At 37.2% G+C, this 19,092-nt stretch overlaps 1 protein-coding gene and 1 non-coding gene across 2 annotated transcripts in view; one reads left to right on the forward strand and one right to left on the reverse strand.

Moving 5' to 3' along the window:
- CUL4B (cullin 4B) overlaps nucleotides 1–17,409 on the forward strand; it is a 37,591-nt gene extending 20,182 nt beyond the window's left edge. Inside the window, exons 12-21 of the mRNA XM_059385740.1 lie at nucleotides 597–789; nucleotides 6,041–6,145; nucleotides 6,634–6,744; nucleotides 7,172–7,257; nucleotides 8,733–8,840; nucleotides 9,704–9,817; nucleotides 10,653–10,758; nucleotides 12,064–12,236; nucleotides 13,747–13,899; nucleotides 16,250–17,409. Coding sequence (XP_059241723.1) covers nucleotides 597–789; nucleotides 6,041–6,145; nucleotides 6,634–6,744; nucleotides 7,172–7,257; nucleotides 8,733–8,840; nucleotides 9,704–9,817; nucleotides 10,653–10,758; nucleotides 12,064–12,236; nucleotides 13,747–13,899; nucleotides 16,250–16,345 — 1,245 coding nt within the window. The 3' untranslated portion in view covers nucleotides 16,346–17,409. The remainder of the gene's footprint in view (nucleotides 1–596; nucleotides 790–6,040; nucleotides 6,146–6,633; nucleotides 6,745–7,171; nucleotides 7,258–8,732; nucleotides 8,841–9,703; nucleotides 9,818–10,652; nucleotides 10,759–12,063; nucleotides 12,237–13,746; nucleotides 13,900–16,249) is intronic.
- Nucleotides 3,424–3,527, reverse strand: LOC132007943 (U6 spliceosomal RNA). Its single transcript, XR_009401492.1, has one exon. It is a non-coding gene; the product is annotated as a U6 spliceosomal RNA (small nuclear RNA).
- Nucleotides 17,410–19,092: the final 1,683 nt, after the last annotated feature.

Consider the following 19,092-nt stretch of genomic DNA (forward strand, 5'->3'; position numbering starts at 1 on the left):
ACCTGTCATTTTTTCTCTTATGTCTTAAAATCTATACACTCAGTACATATCAGCAAACATTTCTTACATGTTAGACCCAGTTGTTTTTTTTTAAGTAATGGGAGTTTTGAGGACAGTCAACGTGAGAATGATAGCTGTGTGACAGATCCACAAAAAAAGTTATCTTATTGATGTCTGATGGGATTTCTAGCTCTAATATTTAGAACAGTGAATGTGGGGGGACAAAAGAGGACTTTTTTGGGGTCCAAAATTTCTTTCCCTTCTTCAGTCTTACACTGAAGCCAGACTGCCATTAAAAAAAAAAAAATTAAAACCTGACTAATTTAAAAGTAGGGACAAAAGCCTGGAGGCTCATAATAATGCCCCATTGTAATGCTGTACACCCAGTAGGGGTCATTCCTTCCTTTGTGATTATAGACAAATGGTTATTAGTCTTGATGTTTAATGATTTTATTTTTCTTTTCCAGACTTCCAGAACAGTTTTATTCTAACATTTTGAATTTTAAAAATATGTATACCTACTTAAAATATGATTTGGGAATTGTTTTCATCAGAGATAATCCCAATTTTAAAAAGTGGTCATTTTTGTTTTTTAGGCATTTGGCAGCACTATTGTAATTAATCCTGAAAAAGATAAAACCATGGTTCAAGAATTGCTGGATTTTAAAGATAAGGTTGACCATATAATTGATATTTGCTTTCTGAAAAATGAAAAATTTATCAATGCCATGAAGGAAGCATTTGAGACATTCATTAACAAAAGACCGAACAAGCCTGCTGAACTTATAGGTATTTTTCCAGTCTTTTTTTTCCCAGCTATTTAATGTTCTTTTACTCATAAAATTTCAGTCAGTTTGAAATTTTGACAAGGGTGTGTAGTTTAACACCTTTATTTGGGGTTGCTTAAGAGGTAGTTAGTTTCTAAGAACCTAGATATAAGAAATAAGTCCTTCAACGTAAAGAACATCTCAAGTTCACGTGTCAAACATAATGTTCTTTATAAGATAATACATTAAACCCTATTTGCTCTTATTTATACTAAGCTGGATACCTGTTTTCTAAGCCTGTAGCAATTTAGAGGTGGGGCAGGGTGCTACTTCTAGAACCCCACACTTCATGCTACAAGAGAGGGTAGCAAGAAATTAGTTTCTAGCCTGCAAGGACAAACGTCCAGGACAAAAAATAAGCTTAATAATTTGGGCCCATGTAGTATAAGGCTATGGTATACAGCAGTGTTTCTCAGATTTCCCTACTAAACTACCCTTTAATTTCAGAAAGAGAGGTACCCTGTGATGAAAGTCTAGTGTCTTCTGCCAGAAGGATGAAATTTCATTGGTCTACTATTTACCCTTTAATTTATTAACAAAATTTGCCTTTTACTCTGTGATGCATCTGGTTTGTTTTAATAAGTAGTGTTTAAGATTGCTTAACATCAGTGTGAAATGGACACCCCAGAGGATGGGCGAGGTCTTTCAGTGGCTTTTTTTTTTTTTTTTTGGGATGTTCTTGACATACAATATTATGTGAGTTTCTAGATGTACAACATAGTGATTCAGTGTTTGAATGCATTGTGAAATGGTCACTGCAATAAGCCTAGTTACCATCTGTCCCCTTACGGAGTTAATACAATGTTTGTGGACTGTATTCCCTATGCTGTATATTACATCCCCATGACTGACTTATCTTATAGCTGAATTTGTACTTTATCACCTTTATCCATTTTGGCACCCCAACCCCCCTTCGCTCTGGCATCCACCAATCTGTTGTCTGAATTGGGTCTGAATTTTGGTTTTGTTCTGTTTTTTAGATTCCACATGTAAGTGAAATCACGTGGTATTTGTCTTATTTCTCTTTCTTCATTTCACTTAGCATAAAACCCTTAAGATCCATGTTACTGCAGAAGGCAAGATTTCTTTCTTTTCATGGCTGAGTAGTATTCTGTTACACACACACCCACACACACCCTTCTTTATCCATTCATCCATTGATGAACACTTAGGTTGTTTCCCTACCTTGGATATTGTAGGTAATGCTGTAGTGAACATAGAGGTGTGCACGTTTTTTTTTTTAAGATTTTATTTATTTATTTGACAGAGAGAGATCACAAGTAGGCAGAGAGGCAGGCAGAGAGAGAGGAGGAAGCAGGCTCCCTGATGAGCAGAGAGCCCAATGCAGGACTCAACCCCAGGACCCTGAGATCATGACCTGAGCCAAAGGCAGTGGCTTAACCCACTGAGCCACCCAGGCGCCCCTAGGTGTGCATGTTTTTGAATTAGTGTTCGCATTATCTTTGTAGTGGAATTGCTCAGTCATATGGTGTGGCTCTATTAATTTTCTGAGGAACCTGCATAATGTTTTCCACAGTGGCTGCACCAGTTTGCATTCCCACCAACAGTGCACAAGGATTCCCTTTTCTCCACATCTTCACCAGCACCATTTTTTGTCTTTTCCATACTAGCTATTATGACAGATGTGAGTTGATACCCCAGTATGATTTTGATTTGCATTTCCTTGTTGATTAGTGATATTGAGCATATTTTCATGTGCTTGTTGGCCATCTGTTTGTCTTTGGAAAAAGACATTTATATCTTCTGCCAATTTTTTAATGGATTTTTTGGTTAAGTGAGTTGTATGGGTTCTTTATTTTGGGTTCTTTATACCCTATAGGATATATGATTTGCAGATATCTTCATTCCATCTTTTCCCAAAAAGGTTTCCTTTTCATTTTGTTGATGGTTTCCTTCTCTGTGCAGAAGCTTTTTAGTTTGAAGTCCTCTGTTTATTTTTGCATTTGGAGTCAGATTTAGAAAAAAAAAAAAACACTGCTTAGACCTATATCCAGGAGTCTACAGCCTGTTTTCTCTTCTAGGAGTTTTATAGTTTCAGGTCTTCATCCATCCATTAAAAAGACATTCAAGTCTCTAATCCATTTTGAGTTAATTTTTTTTGTATGGTGTAAGATCCTGATCCAGTTTAATTCTTTTGTGTGTGGCTGTCCAGGTTTCCCAATACCATTTATTGAAGAGACTTGACTTTTTTCCCATCGTATATTCTTGCCTCCTTTGGTATAAATTAATTGACCATATAAGCATGGGTCTATATCTGGGTTCTCTATTCATTGATATGTATGTCTCTTTATGTGTTAATACCATACTGTTTTGATTAGTACTATAGGGTTTTTTAAAAATTTGTTTGTTTTTTTTAAATATGGAATGTGGGGCTCCTGGGTAGCTCAGTCATTAAGCATCTGTCTTCGGCTCAAGTCATGATTCCAGAGCCCTGGGATTGAGCCTGACATCGGGTTCCCACTCGGGAAGCCTGCTTCTCCCTCTCCCACTTCCTCTGCTTGTGTTCCCTCTCTCACTGTCTCTCTCTCTGTCAAATAAATAAATAAAATCTTTTAAAAAATAAAAAATTAAAAAGATAACTATGAAATGCTTCATGAATTTGTATGTCATCCTTGCAAGGGGCCACTCTAATCTCTGTATCCTTCCAGTTTTTGTTATATATGCTGCCAAAGTGAGCACTGATTACTACAGTTTCGTAGTATAGTTTGAAATTGGAGCATGATACCTCTGGCCTTATTATTTCTCGAGATTAGTTATTTGGGATCTTTTGTGGTTCCATTCCTACTTTTAAATTACTTGTTATAGTTTTGTGGAAAATACCATTGGAATTTTAATAGGGATTGCATTGAATCTGTAGATTACTTCAGGTGGTATGGACATACTAACATTAGTAAGTCCTCTGATCCATGAGAATGATATATTTTTCCATTTCTTTTTCTATCTTCAGTTTCTTTCATCAGTATCTTGTAGTTTTCCATGTACAGGTCTTTCACCTCCTTGGTTAAATTTATTTTTAGGGTGGGCACCTGGGTGGCTCAGTCAGTTAAGTGGCTGCCTTTGGCTTAGGTCACGATTTCATGGGTCCTAGGATCAAGCCCTGTGTTAGGCTCCCTACTCAGCAAGGAGTCTGCTTCTCTCTCTCTCCCTCTACCCCTCCCCTGCTTGTGCTCTCTCTCTCAAATAAACAGATGAAATCTTTTCAAAAAATTTACTTTTAGGTATTTTATTATTTATTTTTTAAAGATCTATTTATTTGAGAGAGAGCAGTGGAAAGGGGCAGAGTGAGAGGGAGAGAGAGTCTTAATGCAGACTCCACGCCGAGCATAGAGCCTGGCGAGGGATTCCTTTTTCCGAGCCTGAGATCCCGAGCTAAGCTGAAACCAAGAGTCAGATGCTTAATCCACTGCTCTTGTATTTTATTCTTTTTGATGCAGTTGTAAATGGGATTGTTTTCTTGAGTTCTCTTCCTGATAGTTCATTATTAGTGTATAGAAACACAACAGACTTTTGTATATTTTGTTTTCTGCAACTTTACTGAATTAATTTATTCTAATAGCTCCTCGGTCTTTAGGGTTTTCTTCTAGTGTCATGTCATGTGCAGATAGTGACAGTTTTACTTCTTCCTTTCCACTTTGTTAGGCCTTTTATTTCTTTTCCTTTCCTACTTGCTGTGATGAGACTTCAATACGATGTTGAGTAAGAGTGGAGATAGTGGGTATTTTTGTCTCATTCCTGATCTTAGAGGAAAAGCTTTCAGCTTTTCTGTTGAGTATGAGATTAGCTGTGGGTATGTCATATATGGCCTTTATTTTGTCGAAGTATGTTCGTGCTATACCCACTTTGTTGAGATTTTTTTATCCTAAATGAATGTTGAATTTCATCAAATGCTTTTTCTATGTCTGTTGATGATCATATGATCTTTATCTTTAATTTGGTTAATGTGGTATATCATGTTGACTGATCTGTGAATATTGAACCATCCTTTCATCCCCTAAATAAATCCCACTTGATCATGGTGTATGATCCTTTCAGTGTATTGTTGAATTCAGCTAGGAGGCTATGTGGAAAGTGCTGTGGTGGTATCTGCCAGCACCTTGATCTCTAGGGAGCATATTAGCTGTATCCTGCCTCTCCAGCTGATACGCCCTCAGGTCAGCAAATGTATCTTTCACACATAGTGTAGGTCCTTTTCAAACTGCTGTTTTTTCACTGGGTCTTGGGGTGAGCCAGGCAATAAGAGGGTCCCCTAAGAGTGGACTCTCCATTTCCTTTAGCACTTTGGGATCCCCGGAAATCAGTTCTGTTGGTTTTTTAAGTCAGATGTTTCAGGTGCTTCTTTCTGTGGTGCAGATCACTGGGGCCAGGGTGCCTGAAGTAAGACACCAACCCCTTATTCCTCCAAGAGAAGCACCTGTCTGGTGAAATCTTTCCCTATTGTGTGTTGCTATACCTGTGTGGTCTCTGCCTCTCCTACCTATCTTGAAGTGATCTTCTTATCCTTTGTTGTGGAGAACAGTTCATCTAGTTTTCAGATGTTTTTCAAAAGGAAATGTCCTGGGGCGCCTGGGTGGCTCTGCCTTCCGTTCAGGTCATGGTCCCAGGGTCCTGGGATCGAGCCCCAGAGCCCCACATCGGGCTTTCCGCTCAGCGGGGTATCTGCTTCCTGCTTTCTCTTTCTCTGCCTGCCTCTCTGCCTACTTGTGAACTCTGTCTGTCTAATAAATTAAAAAATCTTAAAAAAAAAAAAAGGAAATGTCCCATGTAGCTGTAGCTGGGAGTGTGTTCATGGGAGGAGGTGAGTTCAGGCTCTTCCTGTGCTGCCATCTTGGACCTCCTGACCATCTTCAGGGGCTTTGATGACTCCAGCATGGTTCTGTATACACTATCCCCCCTCCCAAGATACCACTACCCCATTTTAATATGCATCAAGATAGTGGAAGTGGAAAGTACATTATGGGATCCAGGAGACTTGGGTTTGAGTTCAGGCTCTGGTATTTATTAGCTCTGTGGCAGTGAATAAGTCACTTGCTGTCCTTGACTTTAGAGACTTTAAAAAATGTATGTATACCTCTGGAACATTAAAAACTCAGTGTATCACACTCCTATTCAGGTATATATAGTGTCTGGTACCTTATAGATACTCATGATCCCTAAATATGATCACTAAACAATGAACTTTCCCCCCATTTTAGCTAAGTATGTAGATTCAAAGCTTCGTGCAGGCAACAAAGAAGCTACAGATGAAGAACTTGAAAAAATGTTGGATAAAATTATGATCATATTTAGATTTATCTATGGTAAGTGTTTTTTAAAATTTTTCTTTTGAAACAGAACACTCAGCAGAGAAACTATCAAGTATAGTCAATCAGGAGGGACAATTTATTTGGGAGTTAGATATTGAAAATTGTATTATTTTTGTTGCATTTAATTCATTAGGGTACTTGAGGAATATTGCTTAATTGCCTTATGCTACTACTTATTCCATTTATTAAGAGCGTTGATTTTTGCTACTTGTTTTAATTTCTGTTGATGCTAAAGCCACCAACTGACTAAAGTTTTTTTTTTTTAAAGAAAAGTTAATGCAGTCTTAATTCTTTACAGCAAAGAACTTTTGGAATAACCAACATAGTATCTACCTTTAATGTCTGTTGCGTAATGAACTAGGGACAAATGTATAAATTTAAATAACTTGGAGTAATGGTGTGATTTATTAAGCACATTAGAGCAATTTTTGTCAGAACTTTTTATTGGACTCTTATGAGTTGTATTTTATTATTTAACATAGGTAAGGATGTTTTCGAGGCCTTCTATAAGAAAGATTTAGCCAAGCGCCTGCTAGTTGGGAAGAGTGCATCTGTAGATGCTGAAAAATCGATGCTGTCCAAACTTAAACATGGTATGATTGTCATCTTTCTGTTCCTTTTCTTTGATCTCTGAGGGAAAATGTTGGCTTAATTTTTGCTCTTTAATTGCCTCTTTGATTAATCATTGTTCATATGATGAAAATGTAAATTAAGCTCATGAGGTTTCCAACCTAGTGTACATATCCAGAGCTGCTGCAGTTTTTTAAAAAAAATAAAGCATTGTTCTTGTTTTTATTATTTGTATAAATATTTCCATTTATCTTAAGCCTGAATAGTAGATAAGGTTACTGCAGGATTAAAGAGTTTGACTCTGAATTAGTGGGGCATATACTTTAGGGTAAGGATTTTTTCATTTTTGTGATAATATTTCATGCTAAAGTAAGTTTTATATTTCTCATTTTCAATATTCTTTGTTTTTACCACTTTAAAATATTATAAATGTATAAATATTTTTAATAGAATGTGGAGCTGCTTTCACCAGCAAACTTGAAGGAATGTTTAAAGACATGGAGCTTTCTAAAGACATCATGATTCAGTTCAAACAGGTAAAAGTGAGTTAAACTCTTAATTTCTCAAACTTAACTATATTTAGTTATCTTCTTGTGATTTGCACTGAAGAGGATAAATAGAAACCTGTATTTGTAAATACGTTATAACAGCTTAGATGATACTCACATTAGAGCAAAAAAAATCACCAACAAAATGATTTGACCTACTTCAGAACTTATTCCCAGTATGTCTAGCCACAGTAACAAAAAACAAAATGTGTTGACTGAAGTCAGGACAAGAAAAACTATAGCTAGATCATGAGAACAGGGCTTTTGCTAGCATCTAGTCGCTTTTGGTGATTGGTATGTTTAAAGCTGTCAGTAGGGAAGGAGGAGAGGTGATAGAATGTTTGTATAAGGCCTTTGGGGGACATTGAGAATGAAAAGCTAGATCTGTAATATTGCAGATTTTGGTAGAAGGTGGTTTTGAAATACTTAAAAGCATAGGTAATAGTGATCACAAATTAGATTTTCCTCTCAGGGTTTTAGTAATGACTTCTTTACCACTATATTGCTGCTATGGTAGGAGCTGAGAGTGGGCCACACGAGCAAGATCATGGTCCTATAGTAGTGACAGAGTAGGGTTTATCTGCTTTGCCCTTTCCCCTTCTTCTTCCTTCCCCTCCTCAGGTCACCCCCTGCAAACATGCAGTGGAGCAAGTGAAAAACCGGAGACTTGGGTTGGCTGGTGGGGTGAGGAATGGGGGTTTGCTACAAGGTGTTTCAAGTCACATAGAGGTCTCCAAAGGTGGGGACTACAGGTGGTGGGGGAAAAGAATGGAGAATGAGGGGTGCCTGGGTGGCTCAGTTGGTTAAACAACTGCCTTGGGCTCAGGTCATGGTACCAGAGTTCCAGGATTGAGTCCCGCTTCAGGCTCCCTGCTTAGCGGGAAGCCTCCTTCTCCCTCTGACCCTCCTCTCTCTTCTCTCTCTCTCCCACTTTCTCTCAAATAAATAAATCTTTAAAAAAAAAAAAAGGAGAATGAGATTCTACCTATAACAGCCCAGCCTAAAGTGAGAAATTAAGTCAATAATGCCTCTAACAAGGTCATGTCATCCTTGTGTGCCATTGTAATAAAATATTAGCTAGTATATTTGATAAAGGTTTCATTTATAGTCCTTTTATGACAGTTGCCTCTTAACTTTTTTTTTTAAGATTTTATTTATTTATTTGACAGAGATCATAAGTAGGCAGAGAGGCAGGCAAAGAGAGGGGTGAAGCAGGCTCCCTGCTGAGTAGAGAGCCCAATGCGGGGCTCGATCCCAGGACCCTGAGATCACAACCTGAGCCAGAGGCAGAGGCTTAACCCACTGAGCCACCCAGGCACCCCAGTTGCATTTTATTTTAAAGATGCTCAGTGTTTGCATCTAATTTTGTAATGGGAAACTTCTTGAATGGGTCATTTAGTATGACATGAAATGTACGCACTTTTATTCTTAAGATCTCAATGTATATGTTGATCTTATTGTAGTATATGCAGAACCAGAATGTACCTGGGAATATTGAATTAACTGTGAATATCCTGACAATGGGTTATTGGCCAACATATGTGCCTATGGAAGTCCATTTACCACCAGAGGTAAGAGTTGCTGTTCAGGACTTGAGTTATAAGCATAGAAATACATAAAGCTTCTGTTTTGCTTGTCTTTGAAAAATAAATACTTTCTAAAAGTCTGTGTCAGTAAGCACACCAGTACCAAATGCCAACTGTTTTAATATTTTGCTTTTCTTTTCATATGACTCTCGTACTTATATCATTAGAGCATAGTTTATGATGTTAAGTTTCTGGGTTCAGGGCCAATTTCTCTGACTCTTCTTTTAGTTCCCCAGGTCTACCTAGCTCTCAGAAATTTTGCTTATTTATCACCTGGAGGTTGGATTGCTGAGTGAGTGGGTAAATCCGTTCTAAGTTTTAGGGAACTGTCTTAAACTCGGGACTGAAGCTTAGAAAGGGGGTTAAGGCTAGAGATAGGTATTGAGACTCTTTCATGGAGATGATCATGGAAGCCAGTGGGGTAGAGATCTCCCTCATTAGAGGAAGATAGAAATAGGAAGAAAAGGACTGAGACAGAACTTTGGAAAAGGTTCACATTTTGCATATGGTAGGAAGAGGAACCTTTGAAGGAAACCAGTGAAGAAGAAATAGTGAGATAAAGAAACTAGTATGGTTTGGAGGCACAAAAGCCATTGGAGGTAAATGTTTCAAAAGTCGGATGTTTAAATGTTGCAGAGATCAAAGAGTATAAAAACTGATTGATAATGCCATTAGATTTGGTAGTTGGGAGACCATTACCTTATATCAGAGTGATCAGTGCAGCTACTGGGTATAAAACCCGATACTAAAAACTTGTAGAAACTGTTACACATGAGGTAAATATAAAGAATGGTGAAAAGTGATACTGGATACAGAGCTTAAATGAAGCTGTATTTTATTTATTGCAGATGGTGAAACTTCAGGAGATTTTCAAGACATTTTACCTAGGCAAACATAGTGGCCGGAAACTTCAATGGCAGTCAACCCTAGGGCACTGTGTACTAAAGGCAGAATTTAAAGAGGTAAGTAGATGTTCCCCAAGGCTAGTTTTCATCTTTGTCTTTGATGTTGAGGTCCTCCTTTTTTTTCCTTGAAAAGTTTTTTTATTAAAGTTGACATACAATGTTATATTAGTTTCACGTGTACAGCATAGTGATTCAACTCCTGTGTATGTTGTGCTGTGCTCACCAAGAGGTCATTCCTCTTCACTGGAAGGTTTAAGCTGTTTTAAAGTTTATCCTAAATACCTGACAGAGTTACTGCTTTTCATAGCTCTGTGTGTATCCTAAGAAGGTGATCTTCTTCGTGGTTGAATTGGCCCTGCTACAAAACCTAAAACCAGTCACCCTTTTCCTGCCATCCTTTCCCTACCTGTGGATGCAGAATTCTCATTGCTGCTTCTTGACAAGAAACTTATTGTTGCTGGGAGCTAGAGAATAGAGTGGGTGTAAAGGAGAACAGTTCCCATATCTAATTTCAAAAAATCCCTGCAGCTTTTCATGACTAATTTGAATCCAACAAGTTGAAAATGCATTTGAAATAGTGATTTCTTGCTGCTTGTGAAAAATAATCTGTAATGACACGTAAGGCTGAGTTATTAATTTTCATTACTTTGTTGTTCTGTTTTAATTATAAGGCTTAAAAAAAAGACCTATAAAAAGGTCACCCAATCCTTCCTGTTTAAGATAGGCTCACACCTAAACCCTACACTGAACATACTGGCTTTTCTGGATAATGTTAATCCATGTTTCTGAGTCTACTAATTGAAAAATGTTTTTCCTGTTAAAGATTAGATATTTGATTAATTTTCATGTATGTTAAAAAAATGATGGCTAAATACTGCTGTTTCTCCAACAGGGTAAAAAAGAACTCCAGGTCTCTCTTTTCCAAACCCTGGTGCTGCTAATGTTTAACGAGGGAGAGGAGTTCAGTTTAGAAGAAATCAAGCAGGCTACTGGAATAGGTTTGTGTTGAATCAGTCAATTAGCAAGCATTATTCGGTGTCTACTGTGTGCATTCCACTAGGTTAAGGGCTCTGGGGGGATACAGAGGAATAATCCCTCTCCTCAGCACTCATGGGGAAAGGGGGAAATGACATTTGTAATAATTTCACAACCAGTAAGTTACCAATTTGTGGTGCTGACTAGGAATGTGTTAGGATTTCAGTGAAGCAGGAGATGTCTGTGGGCTGGTATAATTGGGAACTCCTTCATGAAGGAGGTGATATTTGAGGTGGGCTTTCAAGTTTTAGTTAGGGAGATGGCAGAAGCTGCCAGGGGAGGTAGTGGGAGAAAAGGCTTAGCACTAGGAATGAGCACCGTGTGGGCAGGAGTCATGAAGTATTTAACTACAGCATCAGATAGTGAGCTACAAAGATAGATAGGTACGATGAATAGAGCCTACTTGTGGAAAGCCTTGCAGATCTAGCAGATGAAACCCGCTCTATAAGGTCTCAAGTATGAGACATAATAGAAGTGGCTTGTTTGGACAATTTACCTGGAATCAATAGATAATAGGGCAGCTTGTGGGTTGAAGAGATGCCAGTCCAGAAACTCGTGGGGGTAGTTCAGACATAAAGTGATAAGGGGCTTAGTTTAGAATGAGGCCAGTGAGAATGGAGAGGAGACATCTATCTCTAAGGGAGTAATTGCCAGGTCTGTGAAGGATGAAAGGGAAGGAATAGTTAAAGATGACACCAGGGTTGCACACCAGAGTGGATTGGTAGTTTCAGGCTAACAAGTGGAAAGAGGACGCAGTTTTTTGGGGAAGATTATGAATTAAACTTTGGACATATTGGAGTAAAACAGCCACGTAGAGGTATTTTTTTTAAGATTTTTTAAAAAGATTTTGTTTGTCAGAGCACAAGCAGGAGGAGTGGCAGGTAGAAGTCAAAGCAGGCTCCCCACTGAGCAAGGAGCCCAATGCAGAACTTAGTCCCAGGACCCTGGGATCATGACCTGAGCCAAAGGCAGACGCTTAATGGACTGAGCCACCCGGGCATGCTTGGAGGTGTCTTTTGAATGTGCGATTAGAAGGAAGTGAGATATTATTTCTGAAGATTTGGTAGTTATACACATGGAATCATTTAAAGTCTTTAGAGGACCACAGGGAGAAAGGCATTGGTTAGGACAAAGAGGAAGTCACTGATGACCTTGGGGAGAAAAAGGAAACCATTTTAATAGAGGGATGGGTTAGTAGATTGGAGTGAATGTAGTGGTTTGTGTTGATGAACTAGTAACAAATAACAAATCCACTGTTTGTTCTTCAGAGGATGGAGAATTAAGGAGAACACTGCAGTCATTGGCCTGTGGCAAAGCTAGAGTTCTGGCAAAAAATCCAAAGGGCAAAGATATTGAAGATGGTGACAAGTTCATTTGTAATGATGATTTCAAACACAAACTTTTCAGGATAAAGATCAATCAAATCCAGATGAAAGAAACGGTATCTCTTTTGCATTCTCCTTGTTCTGATGCCCTGGAATTAGACGTGTTCATAATAATTATTTATATGGAGGATTTTACACCTGTACTACAGCCACCAACTAACATTTTCTGTGCCTGTATCTAGCTCAATATATTTCAGTACTTGATCTTGAAGTTTTTGGGGGGAAGTTCACTCAGGATTTATATTCTGGTTTTTTGTTTGTTTGTTTGTTTGTTTTTTGCTTAACGTTAAATCTTCAGAGTTTCCATGCCACTAAATACCTTCATAAAATGGCAGATGGCCACACAGTGTTCTTTTACATGGCCATTATAATTTATTCAACCAATGCCTGTTGAGCAATTAAATTAATAATTTCTTAGTCTTGTCAATAAAACTGCAAGAAACATCTTTGTACCTAAATCTTAATCTCTCTGAGACTTTATAATGAATTCATGGAAGTACTTCTTTGGGGTTAAAAAGTATGAGCATTGTAAGAGTCTTAAAAATGATGTCGTATTGTGTTCCAGAAATACTGGACCAATTTATACTCCATCTAGCAGTGAGAATGCCTGTCTTAATGGTGCCCTTACCAGCAGTAAAGACATTTTCTTTTTTAAATCTTTGCCAACTTGCTGAGTAAAATCTCTGAATGATTTATTTAGTATTTCTTTGAATAACAGTGAAGTTTCTGGGGTTTTTTGTCATTTGAATTTATAAGAGACTTTTATTACAGAAACAAACATCTGCAGCATTTCCTGAAACGATTTGGTTTCAATTCCAAGGTTTAATATAGTACATGAGGAAAAGTTTTAATGTGGGATAGAAGTCAGTATCTTAGACAAGTTTTCCTGTCTTATTCACATTCACATCAAAGGTGCGATACTTTTAGAAGAGTACCGTATTCTTTTAAAATATTCATGCCATATCAGAAAGAAATTGGCTATAAAAAGCCCAAACTATTCTTTTAACTTAGGTGCTAAAGATGGACATTTTTGTTTTAGCATTAAAATTGATAAACTATCTCATAAACACCTAAATTTCTGTTAGTATTGAACAAATGTAATCACTAACACCACATTTCTGGTTTATGTATTATAAAATAAAAATTAATTTTTAAAAAGTTTGACTCTAGTTCGCTTAGCTAGTACCATTCTTTAAGTCACAGATCGGAGGCAGTCTGTTTTGCAGATAAGCTAATGTCCTACAGAAATCTGGTCAGTAACCCCTTGTGACACATTTAGAAGATTTTGAGGACAAAGTAAAAGAAAATGGTAAATGCTACATCAGCCATCTCTTACTTCTAAAAAGGCAACTTTAAGTGGTATTTTTCTGTTAACTAATATTGGCATTACTTCATTGGTACAGGACAATATAATTAGGACAGAAAGGAGTTGTTGTAGGTTTTTTTCTGTCATCTGTATTTATAAGGTTTTTTAAAATAAATCAGTATATTTAAATCATTAATAGGTTTTGTGTAAGCAAGTTTCACTTTAGGTACAGTTGCTAAGTTTAAAAACTTTTTTGTTAGGTTGAGGAACAAGCAAGCACTACAGAAAGAGTATTTCAAGACAGACAGTATCAAATTGATGCTGCAATTGTTCGAATTATGAAGATGAGAAAGACACTTAGCCACAATCTTCTTGTTTCGGAAGTGTACAACCAGCTGAAATTTCCAGTAAAGGTAGGTTCTTCTTTGTTTTTGAATTGAGCTTGTAATATGTGAAAGAGAACACATTACGTTTTCAGACACAAATCTTTAAAAACATAGATTAAAGCCTCAAGACCATTTGGAGGGACAAAACTCATTTCTCATGCTCATATGTGACACCCCCTCCCAAAAAGACCCCTTTGTTAGCATATGTGGGTAACTGTGACAAAGGGGAACACTAGAAGGGCTCTTATATCTGAAAGTTTAGCTGCTAAATGAGTGTGAAATTTTCAGGTTCATTCACAGTATTTCCTTTGAGCTTTGTGATTTTGTTACTTTTTTTCTTTTTGAAATCCCTTGATATTTTGATGGATTTGGTTACTTTAATCTTCTGTCTAGTTAGCTTATATAAGTGTTCATTAAAAACTCTCTACAGATAATTAGTCATCAGGCATCTTTTTGAAAAGTTTAGCAATTGTTCTGGCAACCTGAAATTGGTCATTTAAATGGATGTGCTCCGGTATAAATGTCCAATAATAAAGAGGTTTAGACAGTGTGGTGTTTTATTGGTCCGTTTTCCAAGTTTTTCTTAAGAAGGTTCCCAAACTTTTGTGATGATAAGTACTTTGTAGAGTTTGGATAGACTCTTGGCTCTTTAGGTTCTTAGGAGCTTTGGGCTTAGGTAAATCACTTCACCATGTTTTGCAAAATGAGGATGATAATAGTACGTACCTCATAGGTTCATCGTGGGGCTTAAATGAGATACGATCTATGTACAAAACTTAGCACTGGGCCTGGCATAGTAAGTGCTTGTTAGCTATTAATGCTAATAAGGCAGGCTTTCTGTCTTCTCCAAACCTAAGCCTGCCTTCTCATTACCACACTCTTAGCATTATGTTCTGCCTTAAACCCTTTCACCTTCAGCCAAAGAGGTCACTGAGGCAATTAAAGGATCAGTATAATAAATACTGGTTTTTAGAGGGACCTGGGTGGCTCAGTGGGTTAAGGCCTCTGCCTTTGGCTCGGGTTATGATCCCAGGATCCTGGGATCTAGCCCCGCATTGGGCTCTCTGCTCAGCAGGAAGCCTGCTTCCTCCCCTCTCTCTCTGCCTGCCTCTCTGCCTACTTGAGATCTCTGTCAAATAAATAAAATCTTTTTTAAAATTTAATAAATAAATAAATAAATAAAATTTGGTTTTTGACCGCCCTCAAACTACTTTTGCTCTTTACTCTTCTCTAATCAAGTGCACTATGAAAAATTCTGTCAGCAAGATTATATTCTTTTTATAGGCTACATGTAAAAGACAGTGAAATTTTGTCTTCTAAGAGCTAAGAATGCAATCATGAGAACAAGTTAGAAGTTTTCAACCACAAGTAGGATTCAGAAATCCACACTGTTATAGTAGGTAACAGGTAAAACTTAAATACAAGTAAACCTGAAATACCGAGACCTAAACTGTGAGGTAATTCACTTATCAGACCGTTTGTTATAGCATTCTTGTAAATAGTGTTTTTTATAGTACAGTTTTTAGCTTAATTTATAAAAATGCATCCTGACTTTGCGAACTAGCTTTTGCCCAAATTTAGGGCCTACTTATCTTCTCAAACTCTGTTGGCAAAACTAAATAGCAATTCTGTTTTTCCGAACTATGATGTATTCCTTCTGTGAAAGTTATGATTAAGTTAGTCTTTTGTATTTGTGCAGAGAAGAGCTGGTTCTCAAAAGACCTCTTTTTTTTTAAAGATTTTTTTTTATTTTGTTTATTTAATTGACAGACAGAGATCACAAGTAGGCAGAGAGAGAGGGGGAAGCAGGCTCCCCGCTGAGCAGAGAGCCCAATGCGGGGCTCGATCCCAGAACCCTGGTCATGACCTGAGCTCAAGACAGAGGCTTTAACCCACTGAGCCACCCAGGCACCCCTCAAAAAACCTCTTTAGGATAGAAAGTAACAAAGTATTGTGTAATGATATGACAAGATGTGACAGTATATGTATAGTATAAAAATATTTCTTAATCTGGTTTTATTTCATTATACTTTTTCTCTTTTAAAAAATAGGGAGATTAAATACATTAAATCAGTGAGCCCAAACTTCTTTTTTTTTTTTTTTTTTAAAGATTTTATTTATTTATTTGACAGAGGGGGATCACAAGTAGGCAGAGAGGCAGGCAGAGAGAGAGAGGAGGAAGCAGGCTCCCCACTGAGCAGAGAGCCCGATGCGGGACTCGATCCCAGGACCCTGAGATCACGACCTGAGCCGAAGGCAGCGGCTTAACCCACTGAGCCACCCAGGCGCCCCAAACTTCTTTTTTTTTAATGGGGTATTGGTACATGGCTTGAGCCTATGTATAAGGTTTACACTGAAAATTTGCCTTCTCTTACAGCCTGCTGATCTTAAGAAGAGAATAGAATCCTTAATTGATCGGGACTACATGGAAAGAGATAAAGAAAATCCAAACCAGTACAATTATATCGCATAAAACCTTGGCCTCCAAATATTTGGTATCATACACAGTAGCCAGTGGATAAACTAACCTGTTGATCCTATATTGTTTGACTTCTTTTATACTACCAATGACCAAATGAAGCAGTGTAATGGAAATAGTTGAGTCGACTTTTTCAGTGGTTAACATGCCCATTTAAAGAGTTAATACTTAACCTTTAAGAAGAATGTTGTTGAACTCTTTGCATGTTATTTAGTATGATGTGCAGAAAATTCTTAAGAAAGTACCTGGTCTTCATGATTCCTCTTTGGAACTGGGGAAGAGGTCCAATGGCTATTAAAAAAGGAGGGGGGGTTCTTATACACCATTAATTATGAAGCAAAGGGTTTATTTGCTTAAAATGTCATTTAAAGATACTTAAACTGCATGCAAACTTTATTTACTGTACAGAGTTCTGGATGTATTTATCAAATAGAAAAACCACCCTGGACTTGGTTGTTCACCTGTTTTGTGATTTCCCTTGAAAAGAAAAATAAGTTGTCATAGCTATTGATATTTTACTAAGTAATGTTCTGTTACACTGAAAGGGATGTTTAAAAAAAACTTATTTGGAAACAAGTTTTCAAGTAGAGGGACAGTTGCTTACATAATCTCTTGTATATGCACATCCTAAGATGTTCTGTTTGTGACCATGGGATGTGTGTATATGGCTTAGCCCTGTTTACTGTTCTGATTAACAGGTACTTATAAAAATAGCTGAAATAGAAAATTGCTGATCAGCTGTACTAGAAGAACATGGTAGGAGAGAAAAACCCAACTCTTGATACGAAAAATGAAAACAATATGAATATTGCAAAAGAGACCAAAACCCATGTGTTTTGTAAATTTTAATAAGAGCAAAAATTCATCAACTAGTTTTCAATTTCCTTTAGACTTTAATGTTGTTTGGACAGTTTTATCTTCAACTTGGACCAATTATTAGATTGTTACAGGCTTCCTAGGATTTAGCATTCCTGTTTTCTCTACCAAAGTTTTTTTGGGAAGCACCCCAACTCTCCGTTTTGCTAAATAAACCTTTCATCCTTCTAACTTCCTAAAGACATAGATGTAAAGGTCTTCCTTTATTTTCACCATATACCCCCTAGTTGGGAATTTCAAAATCTGTATTATGCTGATCTTACTCCTTTCAAAATTTCTTGAAGAGTTCTCATAGCCACTGGACATCTGCTTTTCAGGGGAATGTCCTAGGATTGTTCATACATAGAAAATAGCAAAAGTATTGTTACTCAAATTTGTAATGTGAGTAAAAAGGCTTCTCTTTAGCATCCGTGGGGTGTTGGTTGGTTGGTTGGTTTTGTGGGTTTGGTGGTTGGGTTGTTTTGTTTTGTTTTTTTTGCTTCCTTGTTTTTCCTTGAAGGGAACTGATCTTGGAGGAGAAGCAGAAAATTTTGTTTGGATTTTTTAAAAATCAGAATTGCTTTGATGCTTTTGGCAGCAGTATGTTCTCTTGACTGTTTGGAGGTGTCTGGAAGAATACCTAGGTCCTAACCGTCAACTGAGGAGACTTGGCTCTTGTGTCTACTATTGATTGTTTTCTTGAATTCTCAAGATTTGTGACCAGCTGTTATAAAAAAAAGTTGCCCGTTTCTCTCTAATTGCATCAGCTTGCACACTGTTAACAGTATGTGGTATTTAGAATGCCTTCCTAATTCTTTTTGAGCAGCCATTGCCTCTATTTTCTCAGCTTCTCCCTGGTTTCCTTGCATGAACTCATCTGACAAGGAAATGCAGCTATTCTGTTTGTCCTCTCTCTACACTGGACCATTTATGTCCATGTCCTAATTCATCCCTGATGGTCTCTGAGATATATAGACTATTCCACAAGACTCAATAGTTACTCTTAAGGCATTTTTAGGTAGAATTGGTCCCTATTAGGAGGAGACTCTTGGTGTCACTTTTGTTATCTTCAAAGCTGGTCCCTTCCCTGAGGCTCTTAATTTTTTGAAAACTTGATGCTGTTTCAACTGAAAAATTGGCAAGAATTTTAAAAACAAGTTGAGGGGAGCTGTTTAAGACATTGAAAAGTAATTGCAAACAACATTGGGTAATTGTGAATTTCAGTTGTTCTGTATCAGTTAAATTTTTGTGCTCTTTTCCCTGTGTACGTGGTGGTTCTATTTTTCTCCAATAAAACTTTTATTTAAAAAAAGTTTCTAGAGATCTTTAAAATTCAAGCATTTTAAGAAAGTTGTGAAACCATAGAACTTTAAATCTTCCTAATAATTTTAGTGAATTCACATCTGTCAGTTTTGTTATTTTAAAAATTTCTCTTTTTTATTTTTGTGGTGGTTTGGTGGTAATGCTATAGGAGTATGGAGGAGGGTATTGGTAAAGGGTGAGTACAATTCCCAGGTGTTCTCAAGGTGAGTATCCATTCTTAAATGTCATATTTTAGAAAAATCAAGTGTAAGTATAAACACTATTTCATTCGAATTTCATTCATTCAAATATTCAATAGTCAAATAGTTTCTATAAAGTTAATGTGAAACTAGATGTACATTGAGGGAAGAATAAAAGGTTAAGTACTTTTATTTCAGTAATGGCACCTGATCTTCCTTTTCTATTAATATGACTTCTGAGCGATAGACTCCCATTGTAAGAGGCACATCAAGGACCTTACCAAGCCAGGAATCAAGCTTTTTTAACCCAGTTCCTGAGTCTTTTGAAGTCTTACCATGATGTCTAGCCATACTCTGGAAAATTCTTTTTTTTTTTTTTTTTTA

This window comes from Mustela nigripes, chromosome X (genome assembly GCF_022355385.1).
Source record: "Mustela nigripes isolate SB6536 chromosome X, MUSNIG.SB6536, whole genome shotgun sequence".
Classification (NCBI taxonomy): Eukaryota; Metazoa; Chordata; class Mammalia; order Carnivora; family Mustelidae; genus Mustela; species Mustela nigripes.